The 12,215-nt window shown below is 38.9% G+C and overlaps 1 protein-coding gene across 6 annotated transcripts in view; it reads right to left on the bottom strand.

Annotated features, from left to right (window-relative positions):
- Positions 1–12,215, bottom strand: part of usp34 (ubiquitin specific peptidase 34) — a 381,006-nt gene that overhangs the window by 299,256 nt on the left and 69,535 nt on the right. For 5 of the 6 annotated variants that reach the window (XM_087991428.1, XM_087991429.1, XM_043696074.2 and 2 more), the window contains exons 4-5: positions 11,804–11,854; positions 10,112–10,261 (exon numbers count right to left, since the gene is read on the bottom strand). The exons of the other annotated variant lie outside the window; for it this stretch is intronic. In XM_087991428.1, coding sequence (XP_087847554.1) covers positions 10,112–10,261; positions 11,804–11,854 — 201 coding nt within the window. The remainder of the gene's footprint in view (positions 1–10,111; positions 10,262–11,803; positions 11,855–12,215) is intronic. 6 annotated transcript variants of the gene reach the window in all.

Genomic DNA, 12,215 nt, shown 5'->3' on the forward strand with positions numbered 1-12,215 from the left:
TTGATGTTTTCAGTAAGGCACTTCATCAGGACACTGGGGAGGGGTAAAGGAGCTCAGAAATAAATGGAAGGGTGGGGCTAGTGATAGTAGATGCAGGTAGAGATTTATTATAATTCGGCAGTGGAAAGGGTGCAGTGGATGGGTGAGAAGGAAGATGGACAGGTTAGGTCAGTTAAGGAGGCAGGGAGGAGAGGGAGGGCTGGACATGGGTTAAGGGTAAGTGTGGGGAGATTTTGAAGCTAGTGAACTCTATGTTGAAGCCATTGGGTTCAAAGCTCCCGAGGTGAAATATAAGGTGTTGTTCCTCCAGTTTGCATGTGGCCTAATTTTGTCACTGGAGGAGGCCCAGGATGGACATGTCACCAAGGGAATAGGAGGGGGAATTGAAACGCCTGGCAACCTGAAGGTGGAGTTTATTGGAGTGTACAGACTGCAGATTCTCTGTGAACCAGTCCCCAATTCTGCGCTTGGCCTCTCCAATGTGGATGAGACTACATCAGGAGCAATGGATGTAATAAACCAGGTTAGTAGTGCAGGTGAATCGTTGCCGGGATTTAGAATGATTGTTTGGGGCCTTGGATGAAGGTGAGAGAGGTGTAGTAGGGGCAGGTTGCAGGGAAATATGCCAGGTGTGTAGGAGAGGTTGGTGGAGAGTACGGAACTGATAAGGGAGTCATGGAGTAAGTGGTCTCTACGGAAAGCAGATGGGGTGGAAGGAAATATCTTTTTAATGGTGGGGCCTGACTGCAGTTGACTAGAGCGGCAGAGGATATGTTGGATTTCAAGATTGATGGGATGGTATGTGAGGACAGGGGAACTCTATCCTTATTGGGTTGGGGGAGGGGATGTGTGGACTGAAGTGTGGGAAATGGAGGAGATGCAGTTGAGGGCATTATTAAATCACCGGCGAGGGGAAATTATGGTCCTTGAAATAGGAAGACATCTGGGAAGTCCTGGAGTGGAATCCCTCATCCTGGGAGCAGATGTAGCGGAGGCAGAGGAATAGGGACTATGGGATTGTATTTTTGCAGGAGGGTGGTGAGAGAAAAGTATAGCTAAGGTAGCTATTGAAATCGGTGGATTTGAAATAGATGTCAGTGCTAAGTCGGTTACCAAAGATATAGACTGAGTGTTCCAGGAAGGGAGAGAGGTGTCAGAGATAGTCCTGGTGAATTTGAGGTAGGGGTGGAAGGTGTGGGTAAAACTCGATCAGTTCATCAAACAGTCTTGACCCGAAACATCGACTTTCTTGCTGTTCCGATACGGTCTGACCTGCTATGCTCTTCCAGCTCCACATTTTGACTTTGACTTACAGCATCTGAAATCCTTACTATCTCTTGCTCACAGACACCAACTTCATCAAGATAGAGAGCAAAGAAATCTAACAAAATGAACACATGAACAAGACAGACTGGTTGGCTATTCTGACCCCAAGCCTGTTCCACTGTTTAATAAACTGATCTGATTTTAATCAGAAATCCAAATTTCTGTCTACCTCAATAAACTCTCGCCTAACCCCCCCATTCCAAACAAGAATTTTCCTTTATCTTAAAATATTTAAAGGAATCCACTTCCACCACTTTTTCAGAAAGGAAGAGCTCCAAACTCTTACACTAGAGAAAAACATTTGCCTCATTTATCTTTTAGAACTGGACAGCACAGGAATGGGCCCTTATTTTTTAAAAAGATGTGAGCCCTACTTCTAATTACCTGACAAATGAAGCATCTACTCCACATCTACTCTGTCAAGGCTTCTCAAGATCTTGTGCGTTTCTATCAAATCACCTCTAAACATGCTTTTAAAAATTCTAGTAGATAGCAACCGAGCGTGTCTAGCCGCTCATTGCTCAGTGACCCAGATCCCTCTGCATCTCAGGTATCTGTAATTTCTCATCATTCAGATAATATCTTTGTTTTGTTCTTCCTACCAAAATGACAATTTCACATTTTCCCACTTTATATCACATTTGCCAGATCTTTGCCTACTCGCTTAACCTATCTATACTTTGTAACTTCTTGCCCACTTTCCTCATTAATAATTATTTTCAAAGAGTCATTCACATCTGTCATTTTCTGTTTCTTGTATATTCTGTCCAATCTTCTGACACACCACTGATCTGTGCGTAATAATATACTTTGTTTGGATAATATTTTTAACCTTTCAAGTTAACCATGAATGTTAGGTCTGTCCCTTATTTCTTATTTGTTATACACTCTATCCTTATTACCCAGTGATTCGCTACCATGGATCTGTGTGCTCACAAGGATGGCCCCAGACCCATTTTCTTTACTGCCTCATCCAGCTGATCATGTGGTCTTTTGAGGTACATAGAAAAGTTACACTGCAGCAGTATCTGCATTTTCTGTTATCCATGGGACATCCATGTCCATATCCCTCATAGATAAGGAGGATTATCTAATCTGTTTATTCCAAATTATCCCCTCACATTCGATGTGAGCATAGGGGGTATAGTTAGTAAGTTTGCAGGTGACACCAAAACTGGAAGTGTAGTGGGCAGCGAAGAAGGCTACCTCAGACTGAAATGGGATCTTGATCAGATAGGCCAATGGGATGAGAAGTGGCAGATGGAGTTTAATTTAGATAAAATGTGAGGTGCTGCATTTTGGGAAAGCAAATCATAGCAAGACTTATACACTTTATGGTAAGGTCCTGGGGAATGCTGCTGAACAAAGAGACCTTGGAGTGCAGGTTTATAGTTCCTTGAAAGTAGAGTCACAAGTAGATAGGATAGTGAAGAGCATTCAATACAGAGTTGGGAGGTCATGTTGCAGCTGTACAGGACATTGGTTCGGCTACTTTTGGAATATTGTGTGCAATTCTGGTCTCCTTTCTATCAGAAGGATGTTGTGAAACTTGAAAGGGTTCAGAAAAGATTTACAAGGATGTTGCCAGGGTTGGAGAATTTGAGCTAGAGAGAGAGGCTGTACAGGCTGGGGCTGTTTTCTCTGGAACATCGAAGGCTGAGGGGCGACCTTTTAAGATTTATAAAATCATGAGAGGCATGGATAGGATTAATAGTCAAGGTCTTTTCCCTGGGATGGGAAAGTCCAGAACTAAAGGGCATAGGTTTAGGGTGAGAGGGGCAAGATATAAAAGGGACCTAAGGGGCAACAATTTCACAGAGGATGGTGTGTGTATGGAATGAGCTACCAGAGGAAGTGGTGGAAGCTGGTACAATGGCAGCATTTAAAAGGCATCTGGATGAGTATATGAACAGGAGCGTTTAGAGGTATATGGGCCAAGTACTGGCAAATGGGACTAGATTAATTTAGGATAGCTGGTCAGCATGAATGAGTTGGACCAAAGGGTCTGTTTTTGTGCTGGACATCTGATTCTATCCCTACCACTGCATCTCTGTTGATGCAGCCTTTAGCGTTCTTAACCAATTTAGCTTTAGCTAGCACTGCTTCCAAGCAGTCATTATTGTTCTTAGTTAAATTAAAAGGAAGTAGTACTCTCTCTCTCTCAAACGGAATATAAAATGAAATGATATAGTTGCTGCTGTCTTGGGGTGCCTTCACAGAGATCAATAATTAATCCTATTTCTTTGTATAATATCTGATTAGTATAACATGTTTCTCTGGTTGGCTCAAGGTCACCTTTTTTTCTGAGAAATAATTCCAAAACCATTCTTTAGCTCCTCACCTTGCCTACCTTTGCCTTTCTGACTTCTCCAGTCCACATATTCTTTAAAATCCAGCACCCCACCAACCAGATCATCACTTTGTCTTTCTGACAAGTTCACAGTATTTCTTCCTTTATGTTCCAACCTACAATAGAGAGTTACTCTTACAGGGCCTGTGTACCACTCCCATAAGCAATGTCTTGACTTTGTAATGTCTCATCTCTACTTAAACAGTTTCCACATTCTGGATTCCTAAATTTAGGTCAGCCTTCTCATTTGCACTAATACCATCATTAACTAACATAGCCATCTTCCCACCTTTTCCTAGCTTCCTATCCTTCCTAAATGCCCTATTCCGTTCAATATTCAGTACCAGTCTATGTCATCCTTCAGCCACATCTGTAGAACTACCAGTTCATACCTATTTGAACTGTTACTCTACCTGTTTTATTTTAAATACTATGTGCATGCAGATAATCTTTGGTTATATTGTTTTTGCAACTTCTAACCTTATCGATCAATTTACTTTGACAGTTTCAACAGTACAAATCGGACTTTCGCAAGTATTAGGGAGATTCCCCCACAAACCAGAACCCACTTCTCCCACACCATTAATCTGGCAAATTTGATTTACCATATGCCAATCTGCACATTGCTAGTGCAATAACTCAAATATTATGAGCTTTAAGATTCTGCTTAAGTTGGTGTCAAGATAATTTTACTCACAATCCAGAACTTCCTTTCCTCGCCTTGGCTGTTTCATTCATAATTGCACATAGCACGATAATTGGATTATCTTCTCACAAAATTGTCTCCAGTCCTGAGCAGATATACTGAACCCAGGTACAGGGCAAGCAACACAGCAGTCTAGACTCATGCTCTTTGTTGTACTGAATAGTATCAATTCCTCTGGTTACCACAGCACTTCTATTTATTCTCCGAATTTGAATGGCTTCCAGTGCCACGATCCTGTAGCTCTTCCAACATGCAACCTTCACTCTCTTCCAAATAAACTGAAAGAACCTCAAACCCATTGGACAATTGCAAGGCCATGGCTCCCGCTTTCTGGGTCTCTTTACCAGTCTCACTTGCTGTCATACTCTCTGCCTTGAACACCGACTTAAATCAGAAGATGCCAATCAAGATGTATGAAGGCTTCATGAAAGAAAGAATCCAATAACTCCACCCTCCGTCATGGTAACTGTAGTTGAGACTCCTGTTCAAACTGAATCAAAGCTCCTCATCAAACTTGTAGTCCAGGTGTGTTTATTCTCAATTAAACATGCTGCAACTGTGATACTTTCCCCTTCTCCTCTGTTCCGCTAAATTAGGTTGCTGTATAAGTTTCAACATAAAGCTTATCTGATCCAGTTATTGAGGAACCATTTTCAAACCGCTTTTGCAGCTAAGTAAGCCCAACTGTTCCACCAGTGGAAACCTTGTTAAAACCTGGATTAAGACTGAGAACTTTAGAAATTTAAACTGCAGGTTTCAGTTAAATGCTAATTAACACTAACAAACAAAATTAGACTTTACAAAAAAAATTAAAATTATCTTACCACCAAATGCTAGAATGAAGAAAGGGTTGGGTTTTGTTATTAGAAGTGGGGGGGGTGGGGTGACTGCATTTGCTGATCTCGAAGAAATTAGCACAAACAAATCTCATGATGCAGAATTCCCCTTTCACAGCGGCAGTTCCACTTTAACACTAAGTAAAGGATATCTCCATTGAAGTCAGGACACAATACACCCGGAGATAGTGAGGGAATATTAAAAAAAGCCCATTAATCATGAGTGACTTTAATCTTCATGTAGATTGGGAAAATCAAATTGGCACAGGCAGCCATAAGGAAGAATTCAAAGAGTACAAGTGGGACAGTTTTCTAAAATATATATTGTAGATATAAGCAATGATCAGGCTATTTTGTATTTACTAATATGTAATGAGTCTGGTTTAATAAATGATCTCAGAAGATCACTCAGAGATCAGTTTCTATTCTATGATAGAATTTAGCATTCAATTCGAGAGCGATAAACTCGGATCAGAAACAAGTACATTTAACTTAAATAAAGGTAATTACATTGGAATGAGGGCAAAGTTGTCTGGAGTGGACTGGGAAAAAAGAGTTTAGCAGAAAAGACAGTTGAGGAACAGTGGCATAAGAAAACAGATTATGACACACAGCAAAGATACATACCAGTGTGGGAAAAGAATTCTAAGAAGCAGTTAAACCAAATATGTTAACCAAGGAAATTATGGACATTTTAAAAATTGTTTCTTTCAATTTGATACAAAGTGACAAAGGTTAGTGGTAAGCCAAACAGAGTATAAAAGATAGGTAAGTATTGCTAAAACTATACAGGCATTAGCCAAAATAGAGTCAGTTTTGGGCTCCTTATCTAAAGGAAGATACACTGGAATTGGAGGTAGTCCAGAGAAGGGTCACTAGATTGTTTCTGGGTAAAGAGGGATTTTCTTATTTTGAGAGATTAAGTAGGTTAGGCTTGTACTCATTGTAGTTTAGAAGAATGAGAGGCAACCTCATTGAAAAAAAGGATTCTTTGAGCACTTAACAGGGTAGAGACAGAGAAGTTGTTTTACCTAATAGGAGTTACTAGGACAAGAGGGAATAAATGTCATACTAAGAGATCACCCATTTAAGACAAAGATTAGGAGAAATTTCTTCTCTCAGAGGATAGAGAATAGTGGATTTCTGTACTGCTGACAGCTGTTGAGGCTGGGTCATTAAGCATATTCAAGGCTAAGATAGACAAGTATTCAATCAAAAAGGGTTATGAGGATAAGGTTAAAAAAACTGGCATTGAGGATCATCAAAAATATGGCTGATGTTGAACGATGGAGCAGACTCGATGGGCCAAATGGCCTACTTGTGTCCTACGTAGTTTGATCACAAGGAAGTATTTTCATAGACTTTTAATTAGTAAGGGGTTGAAGAATAATGGAGAATGGACAGGAAAGTGGAGTTGAGACTGAGATGAGATCAGCCATGATTGTATTGAATGACAGAGCAAATTTGAGGGGCTGATTAGTCTATTCCTGCTCTTAGTTCTTATGTTCATGTTTCTTCAAAACCCATAACCTCCACCATCTCAAAAGGACATGGGAGCATTCCTGATGAAGGGCTTATGCCCAAAACATCAACTCTGCTGCTCCTCAATGCTGCCCGACCTGCTGTGCTTATCCAGCACCACACTTCTCGATACTATTCTCATAAACAGCAAACCAGAGGTTTAAAGTATTGAATCCCAATTTAAGAGTGAAATCAATTATTCGGTTTACAATATTTTGGATTCTATCCAATGCAAAGTTTTTAAAAACCTGGACTTTTTTTTGATGTGATCTCTTGCCTGGGCTTGCACTTCTGCAAATGTTTACTTCAGATTTCCCTTTAGAAGATGCTGTAGACTGGATTTCTTTCTCAGCCTCCACATCCTTGCTGGTTTCAACTCCATCTCATTATGTACTTTTCCCTGACATTCCATTCTCCTATCCTCATTTAATCTTTCCTTCCATAAATCTAACAATCCAATCCCTAAACACTTGCTGTTCCCATTAAATCATAGTTAAGACTTTCTCTGATCACTTGCTTAGATCATTCACCATGCTTATCTTGGGAATTAGTTTTGCTCAATCTGCTGGATTGTTGGTTTGCAGAGCAGTATGATGCCAACAGCATGGATTCAATTCCCACCACAGGTTTGAGGTTACCATGAAGGACTCTCCTTCTCAAACACTTCCCTTGCCTGAAGTCTGGTGGCCCTCAGGTTAATTCACCACCAGTCACTTCTCTCTCTCTCTCATGAGAGAGCAGCCCCATGGTCTGGTAAGACTATGGTGACACAATACCACAATGTTTATCTCACTTCAAACTCCAATTCTACTACTTTCAGCATCTGCATCAAGGACAACCCTCCCAATTCATTCACAATTAGAGCTTCAAAATCTCAACTGGTTAGCCTTTAAATCTCCATTCACAAAGACACTTCTGCAACTACAGAGACACTTCTGCAACTACAGAGACACTTCTGCAACTACAGAGACACTTCTGCAACTACAGAGACACTTCTGCAACTACAGAGACACTTCTGCAACTACAGAGACACTTCTGCAACTACAGAGACACTTCTGCAACTACAGAGACACTTCTGCAACTACAGAGACACTTCTGCAACTACAGAGACACTTCTGCAACTACAGAGACACTTCTGCAACTACAGAGACACTTCTGCAACTACAGAGACACTCAACCGTATCCTTGACCCCATCTTTAACAAAGATTGTTTAACAAAACCATTATTTTCTCTCTTCCTGGCTGTTACCTCGTACTGCCTTATCACTGCTCTCTTAAATCTAAGGAATGCAAACTTGCACAAGTATTACAGACAACGAGCTTAGTCATTCAACATCAGATCTGAATGAAGCAAAGTAAGAACCATTGAGCTCAATGGTCATCTGCTAAAACTATTTCAATATCAACCTAGAACCTCTTTATCACAACTGCAAATCACTCTTAAACCCCTTTTCCTTATTCCTCAAATGCAAAAAAACTCATGTTCTGCTCTGTAACCAGGATTATGACAGCTTATCACCTGTTCTGTGGTGTTCCTTTCCCTAACTCATCAAGACAAACCTCTTGTAAGGTTCTTTCATTCCCCAGCACTAAACTTGCATGATTCTCACGTTTCTGTTCCAGGTCCCCCTCATTCTGTCTAGTAATTTCATTTCAACCAAACTAACCACCCAACTTTCCTTTCTTGCTTCAGTTTTTGCTGGCACAATTAAAGACTCTCTCCTTTCAGGTACTGTGGTCCTCTCTATCAAAACTGCAGTCCTCACCTCTTGCCTTAAAAAAACTTTAATCCTGTTACACTCACATTTAGGGATCAGTAAATTTTTGTTTAAAAGTTAATGAATTCTAGAAATCCTAAATGCTTGTTTACAAAACAAAACCACCAGATTACACAGATTTAAATAAAATAAACATTTCTGTTAACAAGGTAATACAATCTACATTATACACACACAACGTAACAGTTATGAGTTAAATATAAAAAGTAAACAAATTCTGGTCAAATACCCCATACACGGCACTTTAAAGTTTCAGAAAAGACCAAGACAAATTCCATGGATTTGATAACAACCCACCCAAATATCCAAGTGCTGACAGTCACAAAACTCATTTTACATTTGGGCCTTCCTCCAGAGGGATTTCACTCTTCACTCCTGAAGACTCCAGTTCTTACTTCCCTCCAATGTCACTCTAACTTGGAATGCCTGAATACCTGCCTAGATGATGTGGGTTCAACCTAGTCTTGTAGATGGCTTTCTGAGAGACACTCCCTGGCTAACCTCTGGCTGCATCTCAACTCTCCTCAGGCTCTTACAGCTCTACTTAAACATTCAGTCTGCAAGCAGTAACGATTGGAGATTCCTTCTCAGTACTCCACCAATGGTCAATTCACTGTAGTTTTTGTCCAGCCTTTCCAATTACCCTTGTCCTAGTTCCTGTTTCTTTTTAAGTTTTAGTTTCTTCTAATATCTTGACTGCTTTTGTCAGAAGTCCTGGATCCTTATCATCTTCCTCTCTCGAACTACTAGATAATGTTGCCAGTTGTTTTCTTTACCTAATTACCATTTCAGACCTATTCAACTGCCTTCCGCTACGTTTGGAAGCATCTTTTCACTACACTGAAATACACCCAAGTCCTGTGGGCTCCCCTTTTCTTGGGGACTTCATACACTCAGATTATTGCATTCTCTATAACTCTGATGGCTAAGCCCTTGGAATACTTAAAGGAATACAAACGGCCCAGAACAAAAGATGTATAGCTGGAAACGCTGCCATGGACTGCGCATGCACCAAGACTTGAGGGCTAGCCAGGAACTCGTAGTCTTGGCCTTTACCCAAAGCCCCTGCAGACATGTTTCATAGCAATCTTTACATTCTTAATAACTACCAGCTCATTTCTACCTTCTTCCTCTTCAAAACCCTTGAACAGGTTGTCATCTTTTGAACTCTTACTCATTTTATCTGTGCCCTATATGTTAGTGCCTTCAACAATTTCTACTCATGCCACAATTATCACTGGGTCACTGGATATTATCAAGACCAAATTAGGCAGATCCTTGATCTGTAGGGTAGTCAAAGGTTTTGGAAAGTAGACAGGAAATTGGGTTAAGACCACAAAATAGATCAGCTATGCTGAATGACACAGTAGGCACAAGGGACCAAATTGAACAATTCCTGCTTCTATTTATTATGTTCTTATGTACACAATGGCTCTTGAGGTCACAAATGCAAGCCCCTCCCAAAATGCCACTGTCCTTTCACATGACCAATCTACTTACTTCTAGATCTGCAGGGAAGAGTGACATTTTGATAGATTAGTCAGCTAGCTAGATGGGTACTTAATAGAATTTGTTTTTAAAAATCACTACTTACATTGGATACTATTGTAATAAAAGCATGTGCTATTGGAAACGGAAGAGTTTCAGGCATTCCATATTCAAAACAATCTTTCATAAGTGATAGCCCATTTTTCCCACAAAAGAGGCAGACATAACGAAGCAAGTGCAAAGGTACTTCCACATCCTAAATAGATGACAAAAGAAAATATAAATAGTTATGGCTGTGGTAACTACAAATAAATCATAAAAACAAAATAATTTACATAAGATATTCAAAATGAAATTGAATATTTAACCTTTCCCTGCCCACCTTTCCCACTGAATATTTTATATTGTTTTAATAAAGGTTTGGCTGGCATTACGATCAAAAAATAGAAATGTTATAAAAGGGTGCCAGAACTATTTCTTAACACCTTTACAATGATTAAAATTTTCCACTTAGCTTCTCTCTGGTTTTGTAGAAAGCTAAAATTAATACATATATTCTATTGGTATTCACAGTAAGACTATACTTATCAAGAGTTTGAATCATACAATAATTTTCCCTGGAATTTCAGGAGAGGTACAAACATTACAATTGAATCCTAATTAATGCACTATTAGCTGATTTTGCTTTCACAATGATCAAATTAAAACGGAGGTTCAGATCTGACAAAATATCTATTTGAAAATATCAACTTCTTTATTTTTTTCCCCCACAGGTGGTGTTGCCTGTTTTCAGTTTGTACTTCAGATTTCCAGCAGTTGCAAATCTAATGAGATGTTACATTTACCATAAGAAAATACAAAAGCAAACAACAGATATTAGACAATGCATTTACCTGACCTCACTGTGGACTACATTATTTGAATGTCCATTTTAAACATTATTAGCTGGTCCAGTGAGAAATACTTTACCATATTATGTATAAAATATAGGAATTTGAGGAGGCACTGGGATATATCTGGATTACATACCAGAGGGATCAGAAGATAAATGGGGTAATTTGATTGATGGGTTCAGAATAAAGAAAACTGACAGAATATATAATTCTTCCACAGAAATGTGTGTTTGCAGAAGGACTTGAAAGAATGTGAATGGAGTGTCATAAAAGGCCCCAAATCAATTAAGTAAACGCGATAGCATCGGCATCCAAATGGTTAAAAAAAATGGCAGGAACATTGAACTAACAAATTAATTTTTGTTCCTGTAAATAATTACTACTTCTAAATTTAATTTAGAAGAGAGAACTTTACAATCTATGTTTAGACATTACAGCCGACTGCAAATTGCAGTTTCACAGACAATCTGTGTTTTCTTTATAAAACTTCCGAAGATGCAGCATTAGTTCCATTCTAAACATAATAATCACTTAAAATCAACCAACTCAGCCCCTTATACAGCTAGGAAATCCCTTTAAGAGTTATACTGGATTTGATGATTCCTAATATTATGTTTTTCCTGAAAAACATACTTAACTGTATCTCATCTTTACTTCTGGTAAACTAATTTCTCAACATGCTTTCCTTTCTGTCCGTTAAACAAAAGTTTAGTCACGGTAGTTTGTGGACACAAAAAGCTGAAATTTTAATCATGTCTACACAGCTTTTATATTTGGGTTGATGTCAAAGTATAAGAATTTCATTCTGAAACATATTCTTATTTCCCAAAATGACTATTTATTCATCCTGTTCTAAAGTTTAATAAAACAAAATCATGTAAAGTTTTTTTTAAAATGTTACTTACATTCATATCACAAAACGCCCCTAATAAGTTGCTTTCATGAGCTGAAATGTCCTAATTTGAAGAAAAGTTAGCACAATTTAAAGAAAAACAATTCTTCAAAGTGAAGAAAGCACAATACATTCCATTGTCGAGACAAACTACATTACTGACTCAATCTATAGTAGAGGATTTAAAAACTGCATTGATAAATAAATAAAATTCTACAGTGTCAGCATTTCTTCAATGATAGCAATTTTATCTAAGTCAGGTGGCAATAGGTGAAAGTTAACAGTGACATTTGAGCACTTAAGTCCAACTTATCCAAGTTAAATCAGTGTCTTGTTTGCCTGCTCAGGTCCAACTGCATTATTGAAAAAGGAGAAAAAAGTTCTTCCTGAATTGTTGGCAATATTTATTACTAATCAACTGCATT

This window comes from Chiloscyllium plagiosum, unplaced genomic scaffold (assembly GCF_037043375.1).
Source record: "Chiloscyllium plagiosum isolate Xiang-an unplaced genomic scaffold, Cpla_swu_hap1 HiC_scaffold_10, whole genome shotgun sequence".
Classification (NCBI taxonomy): Eukaryota; Metazoa; Chordata; class Chondrichthyes; order Orectolobiformes; family Hemiscylliidae; genus Chiloscyllium; species Chiloscyllium plagiosum.